The sequence below is a fragment of the Mixophyes fleayi genome, chromosome 5 (genome assembly GCF_038048845.1).
Source record: "Mixophyes fleayi isolate aMixFle1 chromosome 5, aMixFle1.hap1, whole genome shotgun sequence".
Classification (NCBI taxonomy): Eukaryota; Metazoa; Chordata; class Amphibia; order Anura; family Limnodynastidae; genus Mixophyes; species Mixophyes fleayi.
Window position 1 is genome coordinate 210,884,410 of NC_134406.1, and position 27,625 is coordinate 210,912,034.

Sequence of the window (27,625 nt, forward strand, 5' to 3'; positions counted from 1 at the left end):
TGACAATAGTATCCTGATACTCTCCCTTTCCACAACATATTTCACCATTTTGTTTTGCAGTGAAAATGAGAAGAAGCTGACCCTTGACCAAGTCTTTAGAGTTGTTCTAGAGGAGGAAATAGTAAGTTAGCTATTGAAGTTAGTATAATAATAGTTTATAGAATGTTTATTTGTATGTCCCCTTAACGTCAAAGCCGATTTTTTATTCTTTAACACAATTGCATTAATGGCTGGGGTAAGTCTTGCTCTGCCCCCTTTGCACTGTAGTCTTGGCATCTCTATCCACCAACCTGGCTTTTTCAGTGCAGCATCCTGTTTTTGTCACAGTGCAGTTTTTACTTTGGATATAAGGTACAGTATTTGTTAGTTAATCATGTAGTTGCAATACCTAAAAAGATTTAAAATATTGTTTCACCATCCACATAGTTAAAAAAGCAATTTATTCACATATATAAAACATATCAAAACATAAAAATTCACACAAAATGATAATAGAATTGCCACTCAAACGATAGTAATAATATAAGTGGCAAGATGATGATTTACACATCAATTGCCACAATAGCCATAGTTATATCTTAATTTCTAATATATGGCAAATAACAATAAAACATTTTTTTTATTGTTTCTATTGGAGTTGTTTCTATTATTTTGTAAATTATTTTTTTTTAACCAGTGTTTTCTTGTGTTAATGCAGATAAACAAAGTGTCTTGTGAGAATTGTCTTGCAATTATTTCACTTGCCATCCATGGAGTTACAGAAGGTGAGGACTTCAATTATACAATATATATGAAAATATTTGAATGTTTTTGCTAAGGTATCCTTCGCACAGTGGTGATGTTTTTATGACTCAATTGCAACAAAATCATGTACATTAAAGCAACTTCCGGATAGATGAGTTAGGTAGAAAAAATTATATATATATATATATATATATATATATATATATATGTGTGTGTGTATATATAATGTATATATGTGGGGGGGGGGACACCCATAACATCTGCATTGAGAAGCAGTGTGGTTTTTTTTTGGGGGCCTTTTTCTGTTTTAACCAAGAACACTGGGAAAGCCCTCAGTGTTTTTTTTTTTCAGGCTTTTCCAGTTAAGGCTGGAGTTATGCTCTACCTCAGTGTTTCCCAAACCCAGTCCTCAGAGACCCATAACAGTGCATGTTTACCATATTTCTTAACTGGAGCACAGGTGTATTGATTACTGACTGACACATTTTGAAAGATCCAAAGGTTTTACTAATTATTTCGCTTGCGACCTGGAAAACCTGCTCTGTTAAGGGTCCCTGAGGCCTGGGTTTAGGAAACGCTGTTCTACGTTTTGTAGGGAAAGTCACTGGGAAATAAAAACCTACTCACTCTGCTCCATCCTCATTTCTTTTCCCAGTGTTCTGCATAGAAGGTGGGTGTAGGGCAACTCTTGCCCTTATTTCTTTTTTGTTCTTGTATTTACACTGTTGAGGAACAGTCTCCGTTATCCACTGCAATGTGGCAGAGGGAGATCTTCACCTCTTCCATTTGTCTATTTCGATTTTTGGAGTGCCTTGCTCTGACCTCTGTCTCCGGACTCGGCTGTGGGTCCTCTGGACCATTTGCCAGCTATGATGAGGAGGAGTTGGATGCTGTTGCACACCCTGCAGCATCAGCAGTCCTCCTGTCCTGGTCACAACAGAGCTGAAATTGGAGAATATAAGGAGGTACACTACATACAGGAAGGGTTCTTTACTCAAGATAAAAATAAATAAAGCCAACTTTCACTGCAAGAACAGCTTTTGCTCTTTGGAGTTCTTAGTTAGCATCATAATTATGGGATATCCTCTATCCTTGTCAGAGCTCCATTTGAACCCTTTCTTCATTTTGCTGGTTTAGAGACCTAGATTACAGTATTTGCTTTTCACTTGACCATTCAAAAGCTGTTGGTTGCTGTGATCATCTCTCCTGGGACAGGTTATCAAAAGGATCAGGTTTTGTTTGTTTTTTGTTGTTTTTTTTAATAGCACCAATCTATTTCTGTTGCCCAAACTGGACTGTCCCTCTCCACTTGTCTTGGATTTGAAGACCTTCAACAGATTTCTTCTGGAGAGTGATTTAAGATGGATTTGCTTCAGTAAGTGATTCAAGTCATGAGAAAAGGGGAATTTCTGTCAACTCTGTAAATCAAGGATGTCTACCTTCATATTTTCATATGGAAGGACCACCAGTGCTTCCTCAGCATTGCTTTTTAGAGAGCTCACTTCATGTTTTGGGAGACCCTTTTTGGTGGGTCCTCACCAAGTTCATGCTCTCTATGGTGGTGCTTCTGTGTCAACAAGGGGCCTTGATTGTTCAGAATCTGGACGATATTCTGATTAAGGCTAGATCTAAGAAGTTGGCTATTCACCACCTCCAGTTTACAATCCTGCTAATGGAGTTACACAACTTTATTATTAACTGTCGACCTTGATGTTTTTGAGCATCTCTTTTGACATAGGTTTCTCCCTCAGAAAAAAGGACTCTCTCCAGGAGCTAATATGTCCACTTTTGGGCCACCAATGCATTGCCATCCAATACTATACGATGGGACCATGGTCTGTGTTGTGGAAGCAGAGCCATTCAGACAATTCCTCATGTGCTACATTCAAAATGCACTTCTATATTTATGGAATAGATCTGTTGGGCACAAGGTGGTTAGTCTCTGTGGAAGATAACAGCATGGAGACCCTTCTCAGTTACCATGTGGCAAGCACTTTTATGGATGCCAGTCTCCTAGGATGAGCAGTTTTTATGATCTACTCAACGAATACGCCCAGATACCTAGCTTTGACCACCTTGATGTCTCTCCTCAAGGGCAGAGAAGTCAGTTTGCAGACACAGAAGCCTTGTTTTTCCCGTGTCCATCGTACAGTTTGGAAATCTAATTGGCCTGCTGTGAGTAATGGCGTTTTCTACCTGAGGTGGAAAAACCTGGGTCTGAATGGAAAAAAAAATGTATCGAGGTGCATGTTTCTGCCCTGTGTGTTTTTGTATTTTAATTTTTCTTGGTTTTAAGTGCCGACATGGTGCTCCCTGTGAGCTGCTTTGTTGTCCCTGGTTTTCACTCAGAAGCTCTTTTCCTTCAAGCTGTTGTGTTGGCTAGACATAGATTGTCAGCTCTTTCTGATGGGTCACCATAGCTAGCCATACCATAGTAAAGTTCCCTTGTTCCAACCTAAGGTTTTTTGTGTTTTTCATTTCCACTAGAAGCTACCATATGTGTACCCTCTGCTAATTCCAAGGAGGCTGTACTTAATTCCTTGGATGTGGTGCATTGTTTGTGGCTCTATTTAACCAGAGCTCAGGAGTTCTGTCACTTGGTTAGCTGTTTGTATTTTAGGAAGGCCGTAGGAAGAGATGCAGTGCCTCTTCTCAGTCAGGGCTGTCACACATTAGACCAAAGCAGAGGTTCTTTTTTGGGCAGCACGTCATGGTATGTTGGCTGACCAAATTTGCAGAACAGCCAAGCTGGCAAACCCCATATGCCTTTTCCACTTTTTATAAAGTGGACATGTCTGCCTTTCGTAGGAAGGGTCCTCTAGATTCCTGTTCATGCCTAGTCATTCCTGTCCTCCCATTGAGTCTGGCCTTGTGACATCCCACATTCTGCCCCCACCACCACCACCACACACACGCTGCTGAAGAAGAAAAGATGACAAAGGAGGGGACACAGACAAATACAGAAATGTGTTTCTCTGAATTAGTCTGCTCTTTTTCTAGTTCGCTTGCTCCTCCAGTTGTGCACTAAGATAGGGCAGGAGAATAGAGGGAGTTACAGGGAGGAGAAGCAGTCCTATATTTTCCAGCATGACTTAATACCTGTTCCCCCTCCCTATAGCCTTGGAGAAAGGGCTTTAATCTAGAATCACAGTTTTCCTTTCATATTTGTGGTTGGATTTTATGTTTATTGGTCCTTTATGTCTTAAGTAACCTATATGTTATGGTAAATATGAAAGCTGGGACATCTGATTTAAAACTAGAAGTACATTTTTAAGATATTTAACTATTCTTGAAGTTCTTTTTATATAAGGCACACTTGAATAGAGTGCGAGTACCTTTCTTCAACCTTTATCTCCTGCTGGTCCGTTTTTCCCATTTGTGTATAATTTGTAGCTAACCTATCTGAATATTCCCAGCTGCACAAAGTAGCTCACTACATGATTGTGCCGATCTTGTGGAAAGCAGAATGGGAAAGTGGAAGGAGCAGTGTTCCCCAATCGTAGAGTAGTTATATGAGGCTCTTGTCGCACTGATGAAACAACACATCTTCTATATAAAGCAAAGTTCATACATTCATTATGTGAATGATGCAATTGGTGGTAAACCTATGTGCTGGTACACGTACATATATATTTTAGTATAGTTAGATTTTGTATTGTAATGGTAAGTAAACATTATTGCAGTACAGATTTTGGTGATTGTTTTCACAATGAGACAGTCTGCTTATAACCAAAATAGGTGGTAAACTACAGGTTAAAGTGTTGGTATTTTTTTAATAGAATATAGAGTTAATTTACCTGTATTTTGGGTAATTTTAGCTTTATCCAATGATCTAGAATCCTTTCCCCATATGTAGAACTAGCTTATGATTATTACAACGGCAGTAAAGCTGCCATACATTGGCCAGTGAGGCCATTTGGATCTGACGGCTTTACATCACCATGAGTATTGCAGATGTGGTTAAAGTCGGACTTCATTCGGATTTCATGTCCTGGAAACGCCTTAATCAGTAGGATAGGAGAAAAGCAGTCAGTCACTCAACATTTGATTTTGTTCAAGACTAATGGTTGCATCACTTTTTCAGAAATATTTTGGGGATTATTTGCTCCAGTCCCTAGACATTTCTTGCAGTGTGTTTACATAGAGAAATTTGTTGATAAATGAAATTGAAAAAAAATTGCACATATTTGCTTTTTCTTGTTATTGACTGTGCAAATACAGAGCAGGCTGTGCTTTAAAGTACGCTGATTTCTGAAAACAATATATGGCCTCCTCGGACTTGTCAGCATAAACTCTTGTCAATTAAATTGTGCAAAAGTGCTTTCTTTAATCTGTTGCCTGGAATAAAGGGACAGTGTGCCATCTATTGCATATGAAGGAGATGTGAAAAAGATATCAATAATATGTATTGGAAATTCCATGAATGCACCAGGATTGGAGAAATCCCACATCTAGGTAGCCAATATAGATATCAACATTACTGCTGGCCAACTCTTGGGAATCGTTCATCTTAATGTCAATGGACACACATCTTGTCTGACTCCCTAAAAATCCTTCTGGCTCCTAGATTTGGCTGACTGGCTCCTGAATGCCACGTTATTTTTCCACCCCTGTACATATTTTGGATGCTTGGTGCTTTTTTGGAAGGCCGAAACAAGTATTATGAGTGAAACATAGTATTATTTTATTGTTACTCTCCGGTGAGAGAGAACACACTTGTGTATGATACAAGATAACAATTTTGCTTGCTGAATGTGACCATTTGACGCCTCACTTAACATGACCTGTACATACTTCTTTCATATAAGGTGTTTGCACAGCTACCACACCCTTTGTGCTCCTGGGAGATGTCCTTGATTGTCTTCCCTTGGACCACTGCGATAGAATATTCACTTTTGTGGAGAAAAATGTTGGAACATGGAAATCTGTAAGTAAAAATGTTTATTTTCTATGTAGTTCATGCACCATAATTAGAAAATATAAACCAAGCACTCCACCATAATACTAATGTCCCACAAGCATTCCCCCTGTTGACATCTACACATTTACACCCCAGTGAGGTTATAAGTAACTGTGAATATTTATTTTTGTGCTTTCCCAATTATATTTCTCTGTTTAAACAATATCTGTTTCTTCTTAACAGTAGATGTAATTATGGATTTCGGAGCAAATAAAACCATCCATCCCTAGCTCCATTCTGTTTTAGTATTACTGCCGTTGGTTATCATTTTCAGACATGTTGGATAACACAATTTTTGCTGGCACTTAGTGGAGTTTTCGTTAATGAAATATGCCCCTTAGCTACACCACTCCAAACCCTCTCTCCCTGTATCTAAAGCTGAGCGCTGATTTGCTCTTAATTGTGCAAATTTTCATGTAGAAGACAAAAGGAGTACACCCTCGTCTGGGTCTGGGTAAGCCCCATCATCCCCTAGCCCCATCTTATTACTATTGAGGAGAGCCTGATTTACACCACACACACACACAGCACCAGTGAGCAGAGCCCGGTTAGCCCCCTCTCTCCACAAACATCCACCCCCCCCCCCCACTAGAGTGGAACCTGGTTGCTATACAGATGTGTTCTTCTTTTAACCCCTCAATGACCACTTAGATTATATGATAGCAAAGCCAAAGGAAAAGACCACCTCCCTGCCATATTCAGTGCAACTCCTGTTCTCTGCTCTCACCTGGAAATACAATCTATTCAGGGGGCTCTCAGATTCCTGGGAAAATAGCACCAATAGCCAGTAGTCTGTATAATCCTGGTGAAGCTGAAGTTTGTAATATACAATAGATTATCTGTCTGATCTCTGTTTTCTATTTACAGAGTACATTTTATTCAGCTGGAAAAAACTACTTGCTAAGGATGTGTAATGGTAAGGTTTATGTTAGTAAACTGAATGTCCATAAGTAAGCCTATGATACCAATAGTCTCTAGGGCTTTTTCTTTTTATGTGAAATGAAATTGTAAATTGTACTTTGAGGGGGTTATTTTGTTAAATAATTTCTGGGGCAAGCTATGAAGGGAATTCACTTACATACATCACTATCTACCTTTAAATGGTAGTATCCTCAAAGTAGGATTTTCACATTTGCTGTGTAAAATTAAATATAATAGATGTTAAAATATAATGTTAATTATTTTGCCTTCTACACAGTATCATATTATTGTATTTTCTAATGTTAACATGTTTTTTATATACAAGTAAAAACAATATTTGCAAAAGCTACAGTAGAGAAAAATAGCCGAATAAAGTGCTAACGAACAGGGATAGGTATAGTACACAGTGGAAAGGTTTTTATTCGGGCCCTGTTGTCAGCAAGAATCATATGGGTGTGGCTCAGATCAGTCTCAGGTGTTTACTGTAGCACCCTGTAATCTACCCACTGTTAACCTTTTAACCTGAAAATTCTGTTTTTAAGAGAGCATTTTCCTAACACCTGTATTCCTCCATATAAAACAGTGAGGGGAAAAAAATTCTATATATATATATATATATATATATATATATATATATATATATATATATATATATATTTCTATTTCATGATGCAAACAACAATGGTTCTTACTACAATGATAGAACCCTTGTTTTGATAAGTGAGAATACATTTGCAATAAATGGAGAACTCCTTTACAGTATATTCTGCACTTCATCCATGTGCCACAATTAAGGCTGAAAATATTGTTACATCCAACGCCTCTTCCAAAGGATAATGCTACCTTTTTGTGCTTTAAGCCATGTAAATTTTCTTTTAATTCTCTTGCCTGATTTTCACTTCAGGAATGTCTGATTTCTAGTAGTACAACTGTATATGCCTTCTATATATAATAATCACAAGTGTTTCATGAGGTTTGCCTGAAAACTTAACTTTATAGTATATAAAGTTCTCCTAATGGGGAAATATATAGCTGTATTTGGAGCTATGTAACGTTACATATTATTTCAATATAATGCTGTACAATCCATGCATTTGGATCCTGTCTTTTTTTTATCTTGATTTAGTGATCATTTTATAGTTCCTATATTTGTTGTAATATATGAAGGTATTAATATAAAATTGATGGGTGTTGATTTAAAATGCTTGCAATTTGTTTTTCAGACCTTTTAAGAAGACTCTCTAAATCGCAAAATACTGTGTTCTGTGGAAGAATTCAACTGTTTCTTGCTCGCTTGTTTCCACTCTCTGAAAAGTCTGGTGAGGTTCAAATCAGCATTTATTAAAGGGGATATTGTATGAAAGTTTGGCTCATTTTATTATGGATGTAATATTAATAAACCTTTTGTATGTATAAAAGTCTGTGATAAATGTCGTTCATAAGAACCTATGGTGGTCTTTTTATTAATCATTTTCTACATGGAGCGTGCCTGTTGCCTTTACTGTGTGTGTGTGTGTGTGTGTGTGTGTGTGTATGTAGGTTTTAAGGCGGGTTACTTTTCACTTGTTGTTTGCTCCTTCTAAGCACTTGTGTTATATCTCCCACATATCTGATCATTCACAATAAAGAAATATGTTACAGCTAGCTGTAATCTATAAGCAAGCAAGCATGAAACTATATCTGCTATTATGCATTGCATTCAATATGTAAATGCAGACAGCTGTATGAGCAATACTAGTAACAAATCTAAAGAATCTGAGCCACAACCGTAATGCTGCTGCAAACTGAAATGCGTGCACAGTGCTGTCTTAAATTGTCATCACAGGAAAAGCCATTTGTATATTAATAGTTAGTGCAAATCCCACTATCAGGGGAGTCATAATTAAAAGTAAGGATATCAATAGTAATCTACAATGGGATTTAACTGGTAAGCCGACTGTTTATAAGATAATGTGTAACAATAGGTTGCCATTCTCTAAAGTTGGCATCTCAAAAAGTATTCAGTAAATATTTATGGTAGTTCTGTGTTCAACATAATTAGATACTGTTTAGTTATAGACTATGTACAGTACTCTTCCATAATGTGTTCTCTTGTTTTACAGGTTTGAATTTGCAGAGTCAGTTTAATTTGGAGAATGTCACAGTATTTAATGTCAATGAGCAGGAGAGCACTCTGGGACAGAAAGTAAGTGTTGTTTAATGAACACTGTCTTGTAAATATACGCTTTTCTTTCTATAATATTGGATTTTTATTTTTATTTACAGCAAGTGGAGGATAGGGATGATGGAATGGAGATTGAGGAAGGAGAAATGGGAGACGATGAACCCCCTAACAGTTCGTAAGTATGCTTATGTCTATCTTAACATATTTAAACTTTATTTTCATATACCTGGTGATTATACTTATAGGCTTGTGCTTTACCTATAAATTTGGTCATGCCTTCCACTAATGTGAACATTGCATTTGTTGGTTTCATCTCTATTACCATTTTAAAATCTCCCATGTAAACAAAATGCATAATTTGCTTTAAACCTCAAGCCAATGACAGGGAAGCTTTCCTAATTTATTTATATCTTAGTTGTAGGATTAGGAATAACTAAAGTGTATTAAATTGCTTTTATGTGACTATTTGTTCTAGAACTTTACAGTACTCCTTTAACTGGGCTTTATGTTTTATTTTCATTCTCAGTTCAATCCCCATAGATTACAATCTGTATAGAAAATTCTGGGCTCTACAAGACTACTTCAGGAATCCTGTACAGTGCTATGACAAGAATTCCTGGAAAACCTTCTTGAAGGTAAACCTATCCCTTTTAGACAGATATCAGTATTGTAGGCAGATTATACTAATATTTTATGTTAAAGTTTCACTCCAGACACAGTTAGTAATATAATACCATTTTTTATTTTTTTCTAAAAACATTCTTATTACTAGAATGACACATGTCAAAACATAAGAATAAAAAATGCAAAAGTTGTCTGCACCCTGCCCCCCAGCTGTCAAACTCCCCAAGCTATTACTATTATTATAGTCCGGTTTCAGCTCAACATTTCATAACCATTTCCCCTTCCTTTAGTACTCCGAAGAAGTTCTGACCGTATTTAAGAGTTACAAGCTAGATGATACTCAAGCATCACGGAAAAAAATTGAAGAGCTGAGATCTGGAGGTGAACATGTGTACTTTGCAAAGTTCCTGACAAGTGAGAAGGTAATGTCCAATTCCATTTCCCCACTAAAGCCTTACATTAAGGTCATGTCTTGTAGATCAAACAAGTTTTATTTGTGCTGCATTGCCTGATTCGCACCACAATAGTGTCCTTTGACTGCTTTCATAAATTACAGCATTTCAGAATTTTTACAAACGTTTCTGTAGATGTGGCTCATATAAACAAAAATAATATTGATATTTGTTTAACTGTAAATTATGTATTTTTTGCTTATTAGTTAATGGACTTACAGCTGAGCGACAGCAACTTTCGCCGCCATATTTTGCTGCAGTACCTTATATTGTTCCAGTACTTGAAAGGTCAAGTTAAGTTTAAAAGGTAATATTTTTATTGGTAGCCCATATATATCTCTGTGTCCTATATACCAGCTAAGTGTGTGTGTTCTGCGGTATATGTTTTATTTAAAGTGCATATTGAATTGTATTGCTGGGTCAGTGTGCCTGGTATATATTAATGTAAGAATCTATGTAATTTTTGGAAAATGTTTTTTCAATGGTAAAATTAGAAAATGTATGTTTTAAAAGTAAGAAGACTCAACCCTGGTAGACCAGTTTGGGCTGGTCCTGACGGTGTTTATGCTGACTACCCCGCTCCAAAGTGAGAGGAATGGGAGGATGCAGTGTCGGGAGCCCCATAGAAGCTCCACGATGGGTTCTAATGAGTCTCGCAGGAGCACGTGTGTGAAGGGGCCTGGCCATTTCAGGCTGCTGCAACCCTATTTCCCATGTGGCCCAGCTTAGGAATCCTTTCCTGAAGCACTTCTAATGAATCATGATGGTGCACTGGTCCCTGGAGGCTCTACAAAGAAAAGCACAACAGCCAGTTTCAGTGAGATCTCAACGACCCAACTCCTAGAAGTAGTCTGGTTCTTTGATCTAAAGATAAATCTCGCCTTGTCGTTGCATGAACGGGTGGTGGGGGGCACACAACCCTCGTAATGGAGTACAGTGTTTGTGAGAACAGGGCCCAGGCTGATTCACATGCATAATAAATGAATCAACCTGGATTAGTTAAAGTGACTGGTTGAATTACTCCCTGCAATTCTATGTGTAAAAACAGTGCAACACCGTTGTGCCCCAATATTGTATAAAAAGTCCAGAAATGCTCCATGTTAAAGTGTGTATGTATAGCATCTACTACTTTAAAGTGGATGTAATGTGTAACAAACCTTTTATGAGTTATATCTGTATTCTTAATGGTCCTGCACTGCAAAATGCTAATACCTGCAAATTTCTATGACCAATTATAACAGTTAAGACTCTGCTATTGCCCAGCTGTCCTGTGTTGAACACAGCATCCTGAGTGAATGCTGTGCACGCGCTACCAAGCAGTTTTGTTCCATAATAAGTAGTCCGGAGGATGCCGTCAAATCACAAGCAAACAGATGCTGCAACACGTAGTTCCAGGTGCCAGTGAAGGAGCTTGGTGGAGGCAGTGACTATTCCCCTTCAACTGGGGTCACAGCGTTGGTGCGTAGTTGACACAGTGTGTGTGGTGGCCAAGTAGCACCAGTAAGAATGGTCCATAACAGCATTTTACTGATGGTAAGAGGAACCCCAAGAAAAATCTGTAAAAATCAACTTTCCTGACCGGGTGCCAGATTAAGTCCATGCTGTCACAGATTTAACTGGTGCGAGAATTCCATGCAGCTTATCAAAGAGCAGTTCAGGAGCGCAGAGTCACCCCGGGGGATGCACATAATGTTCAAATTCACCAACGTGACCACGGACCAGCTCAAGGCCAAATACCAGGAACTAGGCATTGACATTTTCTCTTCAGCATCATAAGATGAGGCAGGTAATAAGGACATGTGCAGAACATAACCTGTTAGACTCAGAGTATTGCGACTGTGACTAAGGTGAAACTCACCCTATACTCCTTTTGATGAATGGACTAACCTGCTGACTATGATTGGATTGAGGTAATGGACTTGTTATGCAGAGAACAGTTTAAACGCTGGTGGGCACCAGACATGAAGGAATCTATGCTAAAACAGGAATCTTTAACAAAAGAGGCTGCCTGATTGGCAGACCAGTACACTGGCAGAAGCACCAGACCATACAAACAGAACACCTCCCTTCTGCCCCCCACAAGTTGGTACCCACACACCCAGGTGCTTCTAGCCATCCCCTCGTCCACCTTATACCTGGAAGCTGTCTGACGGGCCCAGGCTGGAAAATAAAATGTTAGGGCTGCAGGAAGATCAGTCACCTAAGTACTTGTGTACCTTAATATGAATCCTGAAGCCCAGGTTGCCTGACCAGTGGAGGTGACACAACCGTTAGACCAATGGAGTGTGGCATGGCAGTAAGTTACTGAAGGGACTAAGATACTTCTATAGCAAAAAGTCAAATGGTAAATAATATGGAGTGTGGGACCACTGCAGGAAGAATGGCTTAGAGATTTGAGACGGTGAGTAAAGATTCTGGGGACAGGTGTAATAATAAGGCTAGACCAGTGCCAATGGGGATGTCGGAGGTCGCAGTACCTGGACATCTTATGGGATGAAGAAGTTTTAGGCCAGAACCAGGGACTGTAGAGGCAACTTGAGACTGGCCCCAGCACACAACCAAGCAACAGATTCTAGCATTCATGGGGCTTAGGGGAACATTTGTCCCCAACTTTAGCATCATAAGCAGGTGCCTGAAAGACCTCGCCAGAAAAACACTTCCCAAGGTGGTGGACTTGATGCCTACTTGTGAGATGGCATTCCAGCCCTTAAAACAGGCCCTGGTGAGTGTGCCAGCACGGGTGGTCTAAATTAAACTCTATTGTTGACAGTTACACTAGAGGTTTGTGCTTGAGATTTATGCCTTTCATATTATCAACAAGCAAGGAAGGACCCACAGCAGTGCAGATGTACTGTCACAACATGAGGAGCTGAATATCCTGGGTAACCCCAAAGACTGGGACCAGATGCCAAATTGTGGGGGAATGGCCTGCTGGTAGCCCACCTGGACGGCCAGGTGCCCTTTCCCTCACATCCTGCACACGCTGCAGGAGATGTTTTATTTATATAGTCTGGTGGCTAATTGCCAATATGTAAAGAAAACCTATCCTGCTAAGATTTCGTTGGTTAAAATATAACATTGATTCCTGCTGGAGATCACTTATGGTCCTTGTAGTCTTGAACAAATCCCTTTAGTTCCTGTATATCAAGCACAAAACCCCCCCAGCCTAGTTGAAGGGGGAGACTGTCTGTCTGTCTGTTTGTCGGTAACATTCTGTGCACAGCACGGCATAAACCTTTATGCACGATATAAAAGCAACTCACGTTTGTGTATGGCTGTTTCTATTTTTCAGCTCGAATTATGTCTTGCTAGATGAGCAGTCTTTCTGGATTGAGGATACCACCAAACTTGTTCATCAGGTTTGTACACACACAGGATGTTACTGTAATGTACTTGTGTTTATTTGTGAGACCCAAGGTAGACCCTCTTCTCTGCTTTATCGTAGTTACTTTGTGAAACACCTCCCACTGGGGACAAGTTTTCAAAAATGGTGGAGGTAAGTTTTACTACATAGCACTGTACTGTTGTCAATAGATGGACCACATTATTGACCTTACCTTGTGAAACCTTTTTCAGCACATACTTAGCACAGAAGAAAACTGGAATTCATGGAAAAATGAAGGATGTCCGAGTTTTGTGAAAGAGAGGTAAGCACTTTTGCATAATTTTAATAATGAGCAGCTAGTTCTTCAGTGAATGTTGTGATCTACGGTATATCTATATGCATAGACATTTTTGTTTTATATATTCAATTTTTTTTTATAAAGACAACCGGACAATAAACCACTGAAAGTAGCAAGAAAACGACCAGCCCCTGAGGACTTTCTAGGCAAAGGTTCAAACAAAAAGATCTTAATGGGAAAGTAAGATTTTTATGTTCTCAATTTTTTTTTATTCTTAATCTATACATCTCAAACCTTACAGCTTATGCAGTTATACTGCCTGTTTGCTCTATGCAGTGTTTATATTACTAACTTTCCTGCTTGTTAAATATTGCCTGTTCCATTATGTCTGATTTTACTCTTCCCATTAGATTTTAATCTTCTGTTCCTTTAACGTAACTGTATCTTTTGTTAATTATTGACTAATCGAAAGTTGATAATCCCTGTAGCAGTACGTGTGGTGCTATTGATAATGAGCCTAATTGTAGATGGTCCTAAAGTGGTCTTTTTGGACTAAAATATGGCACTGAAAGTGCCTGTTTTTCCTTTTGGTAATATTAGTTGTGAAATGTCACCCCAAAGATGAATAAATTGCCTGTTTTCATAACTTGAATCTGTCTTTTCAGTGAAGAATTAACACGGCTCTGGAATCTATGTCCTGACAACATTGAAGCATGCAAGTCCGAGACCAGGTGAGCTGGGACATACCACTGACTTGTTCAGGATCTTCTTTGTCTATGGCATTGACCTAGTACTGCTCCTAAGACCTACCTTACCAGGACATTGCATAATAGTGGTGGTTCTCGGAGATTGCAGTAGTAGTAGTTGTATGTAGGTAGAGTACACTGCATTGTTCACCTGTGGTTAGTGAATATTACTGAGTGAACGGGAAGTATGGGATTGGGATTGGAGGAGTGAAGGGATTTGTGAAGAAGGCATTTTACAGTAACATAACTTGGAGGTCTAAGCCTCAAATATGGAAATCAATGGTATACACTGGAGAAGAGACCCATCCTGGCCATTGCAGTAGGAGAGAAAAAACAAACAATTGGCACTGCTGTTCTCATCCTCTTCAAAAGCAAAATGATGTGAGTAGTTAAAATAGACAGAGGCTAGGTAAAGGGGAAAGGAGACTGACATGGTCCTACTAATGGGATTCATTTCCACCCATAGGAGACACAGGGTACTTCTGCAAAAATTGGCCTCCTCCACTCCAAAACTAAACCTCACCTTTTCCATACTGTTTTTTATGTTGTAGGGAGTTTATGCCAACATTGGAACAGTTCTTTGAAGAAGCAATTGAACAAGCTGATCCTGAAAACATGGTTGAGAAGGAATACAAGTATGCTCTAGACTTTAAATCTTGTTTATATCTTTATGCCAAAAACTGCAATAGACAACCATATACCAGTTAAACTATTCAGCTGAATGTTATTCTTGGTCATAGAATATAATACCTGAGTTAGAAATGCATTTGTGATCAAATATTACTCCATAGTACAAAAGTTCTTAGCAAGTAGCTACACTAGCTCAGGACAACACTTGATGTTATCTTCTGTGTCCTCCTTTATATAAATAGTAGATGCTGCATATATATCCACAGTGTACACTATTTTTTATTTTTTTTTATAAACGTTTTATTTTTGCAAGGTCATGAGAACCGCATAGGACAAATGACAAATTGCATACTGATAACATAAGTATACAGGAGGAAACAATATCAGCCACCAGCATAAAACATAAGAGGATACTAAGTCAACCAGTCTAACAATTTTAGTAATGACAGATAACCTAAGGTTTTTTAGAAAGAGGAAGAAAGAGAGAGAAAACATAGAGGAGGTAAGGAGAGAGAAATGAAAAAGAGGAGAGAAGGGAAGGAGTGAGTGACTAGATCCATTGTTAGTTGGAAAAAGATCCAAGAAGAATGAGGTTTTAAAGCGGAGTTAAATAAAGGGTGGGCATGCCTGGAAGAAGGATAACCATGGGTCCCAACCCCTGGAGAAGGCTCCGGAGGAGTTTCGGATAATACTGGTCATGTATTCCATCCGTTCAATCTGCCAAATTCTGTTGATTATGGACTGCATGGAAGGAGGGGATTGCGAACGCCAGTCTGCCGCTATTTGGCAGGTAGCTGCCGAAACAATATGTCTAATCAATTTGTTCTCATGTCGGGATGCCGAGGGAGCCCCCATAGGGAGAAGAAAAATTTTTGGCTCCAGGGGAATATCCACCAGGAGAATTGAATTAATCAGGCCTCTTATCTGGATCCAGAAGCCTGTCAATTTTGGGCACGACCACCATATGTGGAGAAATGTGCCTTCATGGGAGCACCCTCGCCAGCACCGATCAGATGTATTAGGATGGATTTTGCAAAGACGCGAGGGCACATAGTACCACTGATAAAGCATCTTATAAACATTCTCTTTAATTCTTACGCAGATGGAACTAGAGGCGGCGTTCTCGTAAATTTCAGACCATTCCTCATCCAGTAGCTCTTCACCAAGGTCCCGTTCCCAGGTTAGTTCATGGGGGGGTCTAAGAGAAGAAGAAGAGGAAACAAGTTCGTGGTAAAGCATTGATATCAGACCTTTGGTTGAAGATTGGTGTTGACAGAGGGCTTCGAAGGTGGAGAGAGGTCGGGCTAGCAGGCGATCTTTAGCAACACTATGGAAATGGCGAAGTTGCAAGAACTGATAAAAGTGCTTTGAGGGAATGTGGATCTGTAATTGAATTTCAGAAAACTGAGGAAAAGTTACTGAGGTGGATAAATGATTGCGGTAGATGACTCCCTGCGAATACCATGGCTGGAATTCTGATGCAGTCCGGGAGGAAATTCCGGAGAGTTGAATAGCGGAACAACCGGAGAGGGATGGGGAGATAAGGCAAATTTTTGGGATGATGAGTCCCAGATGGATAATGTGTGTGAGACTATTGGGTGAGATAACAGACGTTTGGGGCGACGAGGCCTCGGGACCCATAGGAGAGAGGATAAAGAAAGCAGTCCCAGACCCTCTGCCTCAATTTTAGACCAAACTCTGGCTTCCGTCCGACCAGACCATAGGACACACTGAGCGAGTTGGGCGGAGAGGTAGTATCTTTGAAAATCAGGAATCCCCAGACCTCCCCCCCCCCCCCCCCCCGCGGGGACCTCTGAAGAACCTTAAGTCGGACCCGGGGTCGTCTGCCCGACCAGACAAATCTGGAGACATGGAATTGTAGGAATTTAAAAACATATGGCGGTATGCGGATGGGGAGAGTCTGAAAGAAGTAGAGCAGCCTAGGGAGGATATTCATTTTGACGGCATTAATGCGTCCAAGCCAGGAGATATAGAGCTGTGACCACGATGTAAGGTCTATTTTGATTTGATCGAGTAGGTGAGGAAAATTGGCTTGAAATAGATGTCGATAGTGCTTTGTGATAGAAACACCCAAGTATTTAATTTTGCGGCGACCCCAGTGAAAAGGGAAGGAGCGTTCTAATAATAACTTGTCTGTAGCTGATATATTAAAGTCTAGAACCTCCGTCTTATCTGGATTGATCTTGTAGCCCGAGAAATATCCATAGAGATCTAGTTCCTCTAGGAGGGGGGGGTACCGACGTTTTGGGATTAGTGATATTGAGCAGAACATCGTCCGCGTATAGGGCATTCTTATGGGTAGAGGGGAGTGTACACTATTTTTATCACTGACTTTCCAAATTGTAGTCCAACACTACTGAAAAGGCATCACAGCCACCTTATGCCAGGAAACGTAACATGTAAACTGGAGAGTCTTTTATCTTGCATTTAAAGAAAAACAACTTTCAGGAACCCTTTATGATACATGTAACAATTGAAATAGAGGCGAAAGCAGGAATTGGTGTTTTTCTCCAAGGTGAATAAGATGTAACATTAGTAATTCATACTGATGAGAGGGTCTGTCCTACTTAATCTATTATAGGTGGTGTTGTGCTGATGCTAACATGCTGTACTTCACATCAGCCTGTCCAACACTTTACATTTACACAGGCTACCATAGTGAGACCAAATCTATACTTTGACCTTGCTGTTTCTGTCTATGCAATTTGGAGATCAGATGGATAATTGTCTTGCTATAATAATAAGAATGCTAGTTATCCATTGAGTTGACCACATTTTATGTCTAGAAAGTTTGAATGTTATGCTGTTAAAAATTATATTCTCTTTAGGACGTGTAATTGTACGGCTGAGTTGTTATATTCTAGGCTAAAATACATGCAATTTCTCTTTCATCCTATCTGGTGGACACTGCTACCATGGGTTGTATGAGGGGAATGTGGAGTTGGCACTTAACTAGTTAACTTATTTAATGTAACATGCTGACAGACCCCTCCCCTCTGCAATCCCCTCTAGCTCCTCAGTTTAGTTTAAGTGCCCAAGGAGCTGGACTTGCTTTTAATGCTAGCAAGGTATTTTCATTTATTTTATTTGCTTTTTTGTAGCTAATGGTAGTGTGCACTATTAAGAAGATGTAACACACTCCTTGCAGTATGCGTTACAACTATCACCAGGTGAGAGCCAGCCAGCTCTCGCTGACGGCACCAGCGGTTTTCAGTGCTGACAGGTGGTTTATTGAAGCCGCTGTCACACTGACGGCCGCCATCTTCCCAGGATGTTACTAAGTCCACTCCTCAGGAAAGGAGGGGGGGATAGAGGTATCGCACATAGATTATGTTATAAAAATGAGCACAGACAAGAAATTGTTGCAGGCTTAGAATTATAAGCAGCCACAGGAACAGGGGCATCCATTCACGCATTTAACAGGCGGCGAAGCTACAGTAAAAGAGGTCCCCCACCTCTGGCAATTCATAGAATCTTCCTAGGGTGCATAGACTGCCCGGGAAAAGAACAGTAGACACTCCCCAGGCTCATACTGGAACTAAGCTACTGACAGGCTCCTCTACTGCTGTACTGTACCAGACTTGTGAAGGCTAAGTACCAGATCATTATATATTTCTATACTTGTATAGTCACTGTATTCTAACTAACGGGTATATTAGTAACTGTATTTTGTGCAAGTAGAATATTTTATAGAATTCTACTCAAAAAAATGTATTACATATAACACATAAAGGTATTGTGCTATTTTTGACTGCCGGTCATAGATTAATTAGTACCCTATTAACAAAATCAAGCCTGTATCTTGTGTGACTGTCTGTACTTGCATTCTGTACTCTGTGACACGATTCCCATTCAGAAAATGTCTGATAAGGGAAAGACACCATAAGCAAAGTACTTCAGTTGTTCAAAATGTAAAGTTAAGTTACCGAGTGGACAAGAGTACCCAGGGGGTGCTTTGTATTGACTGTGATATGGGGGCCAGGGCGCACAGGCCCAAACAAGTGCACACCACTAGCAGAGGAACCAGTGTGGGCAGCTTCACTGGCGTAGTCTTTTGCGACACTAGTTCAGCTACTCTCTCGGCCCGGCGGAGATACCAGCGGTTGCCGCAGTTCTCCCCTTCACCTTGGTAGCAGTAGATCCTCCCACAGTGGTCCAAGTACCAGTGACCGCTGAGATTGTTGATTTGGGCCCGGCTGGTCCGTCATCCTCCCTCTCTGTCCCAGGCCCACCATTAGGAGAGCCCACATGGTTCACATCCTTGGACTTGCCAAGACCTCCACTGTCAAGGAACAAGCGACATCGGTCCGCAAATTCCTCTTCTTTCGCTCTCTGATTCTGAAAGTTTAGACTCGGCGCCTCCTAGTTTAGCGATGCAAATACCATAAGTAGGCCTCGGTTACCTGCTAGTCATGACAGGGCCAAGACCATTCTTTAGGGGTCCCCTGTCCGTCTACAATCGGACAGTGCCACGGCTGTGGCCTATATCATTAGGCAGCTCAACTCTTGGCCTGGGTGGAGCTACACGTCCCCTCAGTTTTGGCAGTATTCATCCCAGGAGTCCAGAACTGGGAGGCTGACTACCTAAGTTGACACGCGGTAATGCTGGGGGAATAGTCGCTTCATCCAGAGGTCTTCCAGACGCTGGTCCTCAGGTGGGGTCTCCCGAACCTGGACCTCATGGCATTGATACAACCAGTTGTTATTCAATTTCTGCTTGGGACCAGGGACCTCCTGGCAGTGGCCGTCGATGTCATGACCATGCCCTGGGATTTCCAGGTGGGGTGCCTGCCCCCCCTATCCCCAGTCAAGCAAGGAGGGACTTTCAGTGATACTGGTGGCTCCCACTTGGCCACGCCGAGTCTGGTTTGCAGACATACTGTTCGTGGCGGTGGCTCAAGGACATTGCCTGCCACTTCGAAGTGACCTCCTCCAAGGGCCCTTCCTACATCAGAGCCAGTCTCTGTTGGTTTTAACAGCATGGCTTGTGAAGCCAGCCTCTGGTGGTCCAGAGGATTCTCTTCCAGGAATGTGAACACCCTGCTTTGGGCTCGTAAACCTGTTTCTGCTCACATTTACCACCGCATCTGGCGCACCTACATTAGGTGGTGTGAGAGTTGGGCCTGCCACACGGCTTCCTTTCGTTTGTCCCGCTTCCTCGCCTTCCTCCAGGATGGCCTAGATGCAGGCCTCTGCCTGGGCTCTCTAAAAGTTAAGGTTTCGGCCATCTCTGTGTTCTTCAACCTTCGCCTTGCGTACATGCCACCATATATCCCGCCCACTGCATCTTGGGATCTGAACCTGGTGCTCAATATGCTTCAAGGTTCACCCTTTAAACCCTTACAGTCATCATATTTTTGCTTCTTGACATGTAAGGTGGCATTCCTGCTGGCCATTGCGTCGGCTCCCAGAGTGTCAGAGCTGGGGAGCCCTTTCACGATGACTGGGTGTTACTCCGTACGATTCCTTCCTTTCAACCAAGTGGTTTCAGATTTGCACATAAATCAAGAAATCATGGTTCCTGTATTCAAAGAGGTGGCGGCATCTTCAGGACCTAACCCATTTATGTCCGGTGGACGTCCCAAATATGGTGCATAGATTCTTTATTTGTCTTGTTTGATCCCCATAAACGGGGATGGCCAGCTTAAAAACAGACTATTGCCAGATGGCTTACTTCAAACATCAAGCAGGCTTAGGTCAGTGCTAACCGGCCTGTGCCCATATCGCATTGCTGCTCACTCCACACATTCAGTGGGGGCTTCTTGGGCAGCATGAAATGGGGACTCGGCTGACCAGCTTTGCAGGACACCCATCTGGTCCTCGGTCCATACTTTCACCAAATTAATTCAATGTCTTTGAGTCCACGGATGCCAGTTTTGGCCATAGTGCTTTACTTGCAAGAGCGGTCCCTCCCTTAGAGGGGCTACTTTAGGACTTCCCCATGGATGCAGTCTCCCCAAGATAGGATGAAAGAGAAAAGAGGATTTTTATACTTATGATAAATCCGTTTCTCTGATTCCATCTGGGGGACACTGCATACCCCCTCTTCTGCTGTGTGGTCTTTTGGATTTTTGATTCCCCTTCCTTTGTGACTTTAAAATTGAACTGAGGAGTTGCAGAGGGGAGGCGTCTGTCAGCATGTTACATTAAGCAAGATAACTAGTTAAGTGCCATCTCTGCGCTCCCCTCATACAGTCCGTGGTAGTAGTGTTTAGCAGGATTTATCGGAAGTATAAAACTCCTCTTTTTTTCTATTTAATGGAAATAAGCTTTTGTCAGATTGCAAAGAGTTTTCATGAATGTTTAGCTATAAACTGAAGTGGTATGTGAAGTAGTTGCTATATTGTTTTGAGGCCAGGAATGCTCATTACACCGATTTCTTCAAGAGTCATCATAGGTTTGTCTATAACTAGAGCATCTACACACTATTATCTCTGTCTTAAATCCTACATAACACAAAAAGAAATGGCATAAAAAAAACTCTTCTTGTGTCCATGGAGCCAGCGAAGTTCTCCTCTATAATGCATTCTCTGCGTTTTGAAATTCTTGTTTCACCTATCGACTACCCATTTTTATCTATTTTTTGCAGCCTTTTAATTTTCCAAATTTGTTGTTATCCTTTCCTGACCAGAAAACACCATTAAGGGCAATCGATTAATTCACAGGAGGGACTCTCACCAAAGCAATATTATGAGGAATGAAGGAGATTTACTGGGGATTTAATAATTACAGGCTCAGTTTTGAGATGTGTAATGGAATGCCCTATATACCCATGGTGTGTGTTACCTAGTGAACTACAATGTTGAGATTTTAATGTTGAGTAAAAAAAATATATAACATTTTCACTAGTTTACTGTTTGAGTGATAAGTGACTATTTATTTTCAGAGTGGTGAACAACTCTAATTATGGCTGGAGAGCACTAAGATTATTGGCTCGTAGAAGTCCCCACTTTTTCCAACCTACCAACCAACAGTTTAGAAGTTTGCCAGAATACCTAGAGAACATGGTTATCAAGCTGGCTAAAGAATTACCTGTAAGTAAAGTTTTCCAACATTGTTTATCGCATATCACTACAACAAAAGTTTAATTTCCACATGTAACATTTTCCTTAATTAAGGGGGGAAAGTGTGGGACAGCCATTTTATATGGAGCTCAGCAGAGCTTTGTTTTACGGTTAGAAACAATCTGCTCCTGTGGTATTCCAGAAGAAACACTTGTGTGCAATATTGCACACAAATCAGCATCTTCAGCATCTTTGATGTGTCAAAACTGTGTTAGCTTTCAGATGTGTGTGTGTATATATATTATAATATATATATATATATATATAGTGTGTGTATATATCATAAAGATAAGTAATTTTTCAACAAAGCTCTATTAGTAAATAAGTAATAACTACCAGGATGATGTGAGAGAGTCCAGACAAAACTGTTGTCTCGAATGCACCTGGAAACAATTTTAGAATATTTTGATTAAAAAACTGCATATGAATTCTGAATATTCTCTGATCTCATATGAGACAAAGAAGTCTGCTGGAGCCACTTGGTGGAAATCATAGATTTGGTTCTTAGACAAGCCACTGTCCTAGACACTGCATTTAATTTATGTGATGGGAGTTTATAACATGTATACATACAGCAAATAATAAAATAGTTTGCACCGTAATAATTAACACCTTATATTTTTAGCCCCCATCAGAAGAAATAAAAACAGTAGAAGATGAAGTGGAAGAAGATGATGAAGATAATGAATCTTTATTAAAGGAAAACAATGAAAGTAAGTATTTGTACACCTCTTATTTCATTTTGTTACATTTCTGGTTCCAGATATTCTTAGTCACTTTTTTGTTCTCCTTAGTATTCCATTATAGTAATAACAAGCAGTGTCCAAGTGTTCTAGATTTTAATAGGTCATTCTATGTCTAATATTCAGATATCATAGTTTCAGAATGTAATATGAATAACAACAGTGAGTAGCATGTATGGAAGTCTCAAATATTTTTCTTAGTCATAACAGGTCAATCTCTCGACATATGCACTAAAGAATATGTTGACACTTCATAAATAAAGAAGTACAATCCACCAATAATACAGAAATGGGTGTAATTTGCACCTTTGTTTCTCTTTCCTATCATTGGGGGGACACTGCGAGACATTGGGTATAGTAGGTGGGAGTAGGAGTTTAGGCACTTATTGTTTCATCCACTTTAAACATAAATGTGATGCGTCACTCTTACAGTGACAGCTTACACCACTGTATGACTAGATCAAAAGATTCATCTAAAACATTGTTTTATGATGATTTAACTGATTTTAGCTCTAAAAACTGTGCTTGGGTATACATATAGACATCAAATGTTTTTATTTTAATGTTGTTTTTTTTTCCTCTTTGACTGCTTTGTTTTTGTGGAGATTTACATAGATCTAGAGATTTTTTTTTATTTTTTTTATTTTAAAGTAAAACTATACACCTTGAATAATATTCCAGGTCCAGAGATCCTGCAACAGAAGCTAGTCACCGGTGAGCTGATTGAGTCACTTGCCAACAAACTGGGAGAGCAGTGGAAGACACTAGCCCCTCACTTAGAGATGAAAGAGTTGAACATTAACGCAATTGAATCTGACAGCGAGGATGTAAAGATGAGGGCCAAACTTCTGCTCGTCGCTTGGCAAGACCGAGAGGGAGTTAACGCAACAGCTGAGCATCTGATAATTGCTTTAAATCAAGCTCAGCTAAGCGAGCTTGCAGAAAGCTTGACCAATGACACAGAGAATGGGTCATAAGACCACTTGGATCTGCATGTTCTGAGACGACTGAGGGGAATTTAGGTAATTCCTTACTGGCAACACAATGCAGTTTTCTTGCTTCAGGCAGTGTAGATAATTTTGTAGGGTGAATATTTTTTTTTAATTAAAATACTGTTCATGGGTTCACAGGAACATAATAAAGAATCTCCCCACACTTGTCGCACTATTAATATATTTATTTTTGAATACATGCAATTTATCATATTTGGGTGTTTTTTGAATCTTTTTTTTTTTTTTTAAATACTTTTACTTAGAAACATTTTATTCGGAATAAGCATTATAAAAACTTGAGAGGTACAACAGTAATATTGCAAACATTTTAGACATATCGACATGCAAAGTTCTCTCTCACAATTGTTTTGCATCTGGAAGTTGACTGTGCATCAGTCTGGTGCTAAGTAGATGTCATTTTAATATTGTAAACAATGGTGAGGAGAGGGGGGGGAAGTATTGGAGAGGAGGGGTGGGGGTTGAAGACACGCATCAAGCAGAAGAGAATTAATCTTGTCTAACGGCTTCATTCCACGCTCGACTTCCATCTGAACTGAAGTAAAGGTTGGTTATGATATGAAGCCCACGATGTCCAGACTTTATAGAAAGAGCCCCCTCAGAACACTGGTAATGTGTTCCATCCGGTATGTATGTCAAATCTGGTCACAGACCATTTAAAGTGTTTGTGGTGAGGAGCTTAGTCAGGTCCGGAAGGGGTAGTGGCAGTAGGACATGCTTAGGATCAGGAGGTATATGAGTATCAATAACAACTGAGGCTCACGCGAGAACTGCCGTCCAGTATGGGCGTATTTTTGGACAGTCCCACCAAATATGTATATATGTTCCTGTTTAACCACAGTTTCTCCAGCAGGCAGCACTTGTCTGCGGATATATGGCTTGTAATCTGAAAGGAACATGGTACCATCTATGAAGCAGCGTGCTGTCCATTCATAAATATCCGACCATTCCGCCTGGTCTAGTGTGATCCCCAGGTCTGCCTCCCACTGCACCTGGAAGTGATCCTTAACATCCGAGGAAGTAGAGTATTATATAGTATGGAAATAAGGCTTTTGAAGCTGATCCTGAAAGACATAGATTCTCAAATGCATAAGGTGGCCTGGAGGACAGCTGCGCTTTGACTGATAATGTCTAACCTGCAGGTACTGGTGGAACTGCCCCATCACAAACCCTCACCGGTCTATCAAATCCGAGAACTGTGGGAATATTGCTGTATTAGTAATGTGATTAAGTAATAATAGCTTGCCCTCATCTGCCCATTTTACATACATGGAGCATGATAGTTCGGGTGTGAAAGCCGATTGGACTACAGGGGAATCAAAACCGGAGGAGTAGGAGAAAGGGACACTGATCTGTTACATCCGGACCATATCGAGAGTGAAAGGGACACCACTGGGTGGGTTCCGGCAGGGCGCTGTGCGATTGGCAGCCAGAGAACAGAGCAGATCGGGGAGCCACCCAGTAAGTCCAATTCTATATCCACACAAACCCTAGTTCCAGGAGGGGAGTGCCATCGCACATACTAGGCCAACCGTGCAGCGTAATAATAATTGCGTACATTGGGGATGCCGAGACCACCCGCTGTGGGAGGGCACTGCAAAATGCAGGCAGAGATCCTGGGTCGCCTATTCGACCATATGAATCGCATAATAGAGAATTTTAACATTTGTAAATTTGGGGGGGGGTGGGGACTCTGATAGGGAGGGTGTGAAAGAGGTATAGTAACCAAGGTAGCAAATTAATTTTCACTGTTGTAATCCGTCCCACCCAAGATATTATAAGCTTTTCCCATGACGCCAAGTCTTTTTTTTTTTTTTTTTTTTGTTATACAAGCTATGAGCGGGGAATTGTTAGCTTGATGAATATTTTCCACCTTTCTAGTGACTGCTATACCCAGATATCTTATATGGTCAGAGTTCCAGTGAAAAGGGAAATTCAATTCTAAGAGTGGTTTCAACTTAGGGGAAATATGAAAATCTAGGATATCTGTCTTAGCTGTGTTTCATTTTAAAATTTGATATTGCAGAAAAAAATGTCAAGTTCTTGAAAAAGATTTTGGATTGTGGTTAAAGGGCAGGTAAGTGTAAGGAGAATTTTGTCTGCATAGAGAGCTATCTTATGAGTGTTGGAGTGTAACTGTATGGCGGTGATATTGGTGTTCAAGCCTATTCTCATAGCCAAGGGCTCTATGACCAAAGCAAATAAAAAGGGGCACCCCTGTCGAGTCCCGTTTCGGATCGAGAAAGATGGAGAGGAACAGCCATTCACCTGAACAGAGGCAGTTGGGTTGTGATATAGAGCTGATACTCCTTTCAGGAAATGATCTTGGAAGCCATGAGCCGATAAGGCTTGCATCATGAAAGGCCAGCCAACACGGTCAAACGGCATCTAGGGAAAGGAGAAGGGAAGGCTGCTCTTTATCGTTAATCTGTTGAATAAACTCTATGGTCCGCCTAGTATTATCTGCAGCCTGATGGCCCGGAATAAATCCGACTTGATCTGGGTGCACCAATCTAGGAAGCACTAAGTTTACTTTTACTCTATTCGCAAGGATCTTGGCATATATCTTAAAATAAACGTTTAATAGTGAAATGGGGCGATAGCTACTACAAAGGGAGGGATCTTTTGGAATTACCATGATCCGGGAACAGGTTGTCGCCGGGTCAAAGGGGGTTCCGTCGAGGATTGAGTTAAACCAAGAGGTAAGGTTAGGACTAAGGTCATCTGCAAATTTTTTGTAATCCTTTGCTGGGAAGTCATCCGGACTCGGGGCGGAAGTCGCCTTCATGCTACGTAGAGCTGTAATAGATTCTTCCCCTGTTATGTCTGAGCTAAGGAATTGAATTGAATCTCTGTTTCAGAAAGATGTGGGAGATGGCAGGAGTGTAAATAGGCATTTATTCTTTACTCCAAGTCAGGAGGCGGCGGAGCTGAGGCGTCTAGGTTGTATAGTGATGAGTAATAAGCTTGAAATTCTTTTATTATCAAGCTCGGGTTATATGTAATTTTCCCTTGTGGGTTTTTAGACAAGACCGCGTTGCGCTGGTCCCTCACTACCGTCAGTTCCTGTAAGTGCTGGATCTAGCGAGCCCTGATGTTTGGTGAGAAGGGAATTGAGTTTGCTTTCAAATGCAGATATCTGCTCTCTTTCTTCTCTGTGTCGGGCGGCGGCTATACTAATAAGACATCCATGAATTGCAACTTTATGTGCCTCCCAGACTGTGGATGGTGACAAATAAAAGGTCTCATTTAGAGCGAAAATATCTGTTAAAGCCTCCGTTCGTTCTAAGCATGTCTTGGGGTTGAGCAAGAGGGTATCATCTAGCCTCCACTTCAAACTTCACTTGGGGAGGTTTGCTACATCTAATTGGAGAGATACACCCATATGATCTGACCAGGTAAATGGATGAACCCAGCTGTACATCTATTAAGAAGTAGTCTATTCGAGTGTATATGTTATGAGGGTGTGAGTAGAATGTATAGCCTCTATCGGAGCCATTGATCACCCTCCATGCAACTAAAAGAGTGTGTTCCCTGAGTAATTGAGCTAGTCGGGTAGAGTGCGTTTGGGGTTGTGGGAAGGCTGAAGCTGTTGGGGACCTATCTAAGTTAGGATCCATTATCATATTTAAGTCACCTCCCATCAGCAAGAAGCCCTCGGCTTGTTTATTGACGAGACTAAGTAGCTTTTGAAGGAAGGGAATCTGGCCATTGTTCGGAGCATGGCAACAAACTAGTGTAACTGGTAGTTGGCCCAGTGTGCCTACTAAAATGAGAAACCGACCATCTGGGTTTGCCGTTGAGTGGCGCACCACCAGTGGCAGAGATGGTCATGCAAGAATTGCTGCCACTCTGTGTTTGGATGTAGCTGAGGCAAAAAACTTTGAGAAAATTTTTTCCTTGGAATGTCGTAGGGGGTTGGG

General features: G+C 40.7%; 1 protein-coding gene across 1 annotated transcript in view; it reads left to right on the forward strand.

The window, feature by feature from the left end:
* THOC1 (THO complex subunit 1) overlaps positions 1-23,847 on the forward strand; it is a 24,182-nt gene extending 335 nt beyond the window's left edge. The window contains exons 3-21 of the mRNA XM_075213390.1: positions 61-121; positions 698-764; positions 5,553-5,671; positions 6,572-6,620; positions 7,849-7,944; positions 8,728-8,810; positions 8,891-8,964; positions 9,316-9,424; positions 9,704-9,835; positions 10,072-10,172; positions 13,158-13,224; positions 13,311-13,361; positions 13,442-13,512; positions 13,633-13,728; positions 14,154-14,219; positions 14,786-14,869; positions 21,772-21,919; positions 22,575-22,662; positions 23,374-23,847. Of these exons, the coding sequence (XP_075069491.1) occupies positions 61-121; positions 698-764; positions 5,553-5,671; positions 6,572-6,620; positions 7,849-7,944; positions 8,728-8,810; positions 8,891-8,964; positions 9,316-9,424; positions 9,704-9,835; positions 10,072-10,172; positions 13,158-13,224; positions 13,311-13,361; positions 13,442-13,512; positions 13,633-13,728; positions 14,154-14,219; positions 14,786-14,869; positions 21,772-21,919; positions 22,575-22,662; positions 23,374-23,669 (1,858 nt within the window). The 3' untranslated portion in view covers positions 23,670-23,847. The remainder of the gene's footprint in view (positions 1-60; positions 122-697; positions 765-5,552; positions 5,672-6,571; positions 6,621-7,848; positions 7,945-8,727; positions 8,811-8,890; positions 8,965-9,315; positions 9,425-9,703; positions 9,836-10,071; positions 10,173-13,157; positions 13,225-13,310; positions 13,362-13,441; positions 13,513-13,632; positions 13,729-14,153; positions 14,220-14,785; positions 14,870-21,771; positions 21,920-22,574; positions 22,663-23,373) is intronic.
* The last annotated feature ends 3,778 nt before the right edge of the window (positions 23,848-27,625 follow it).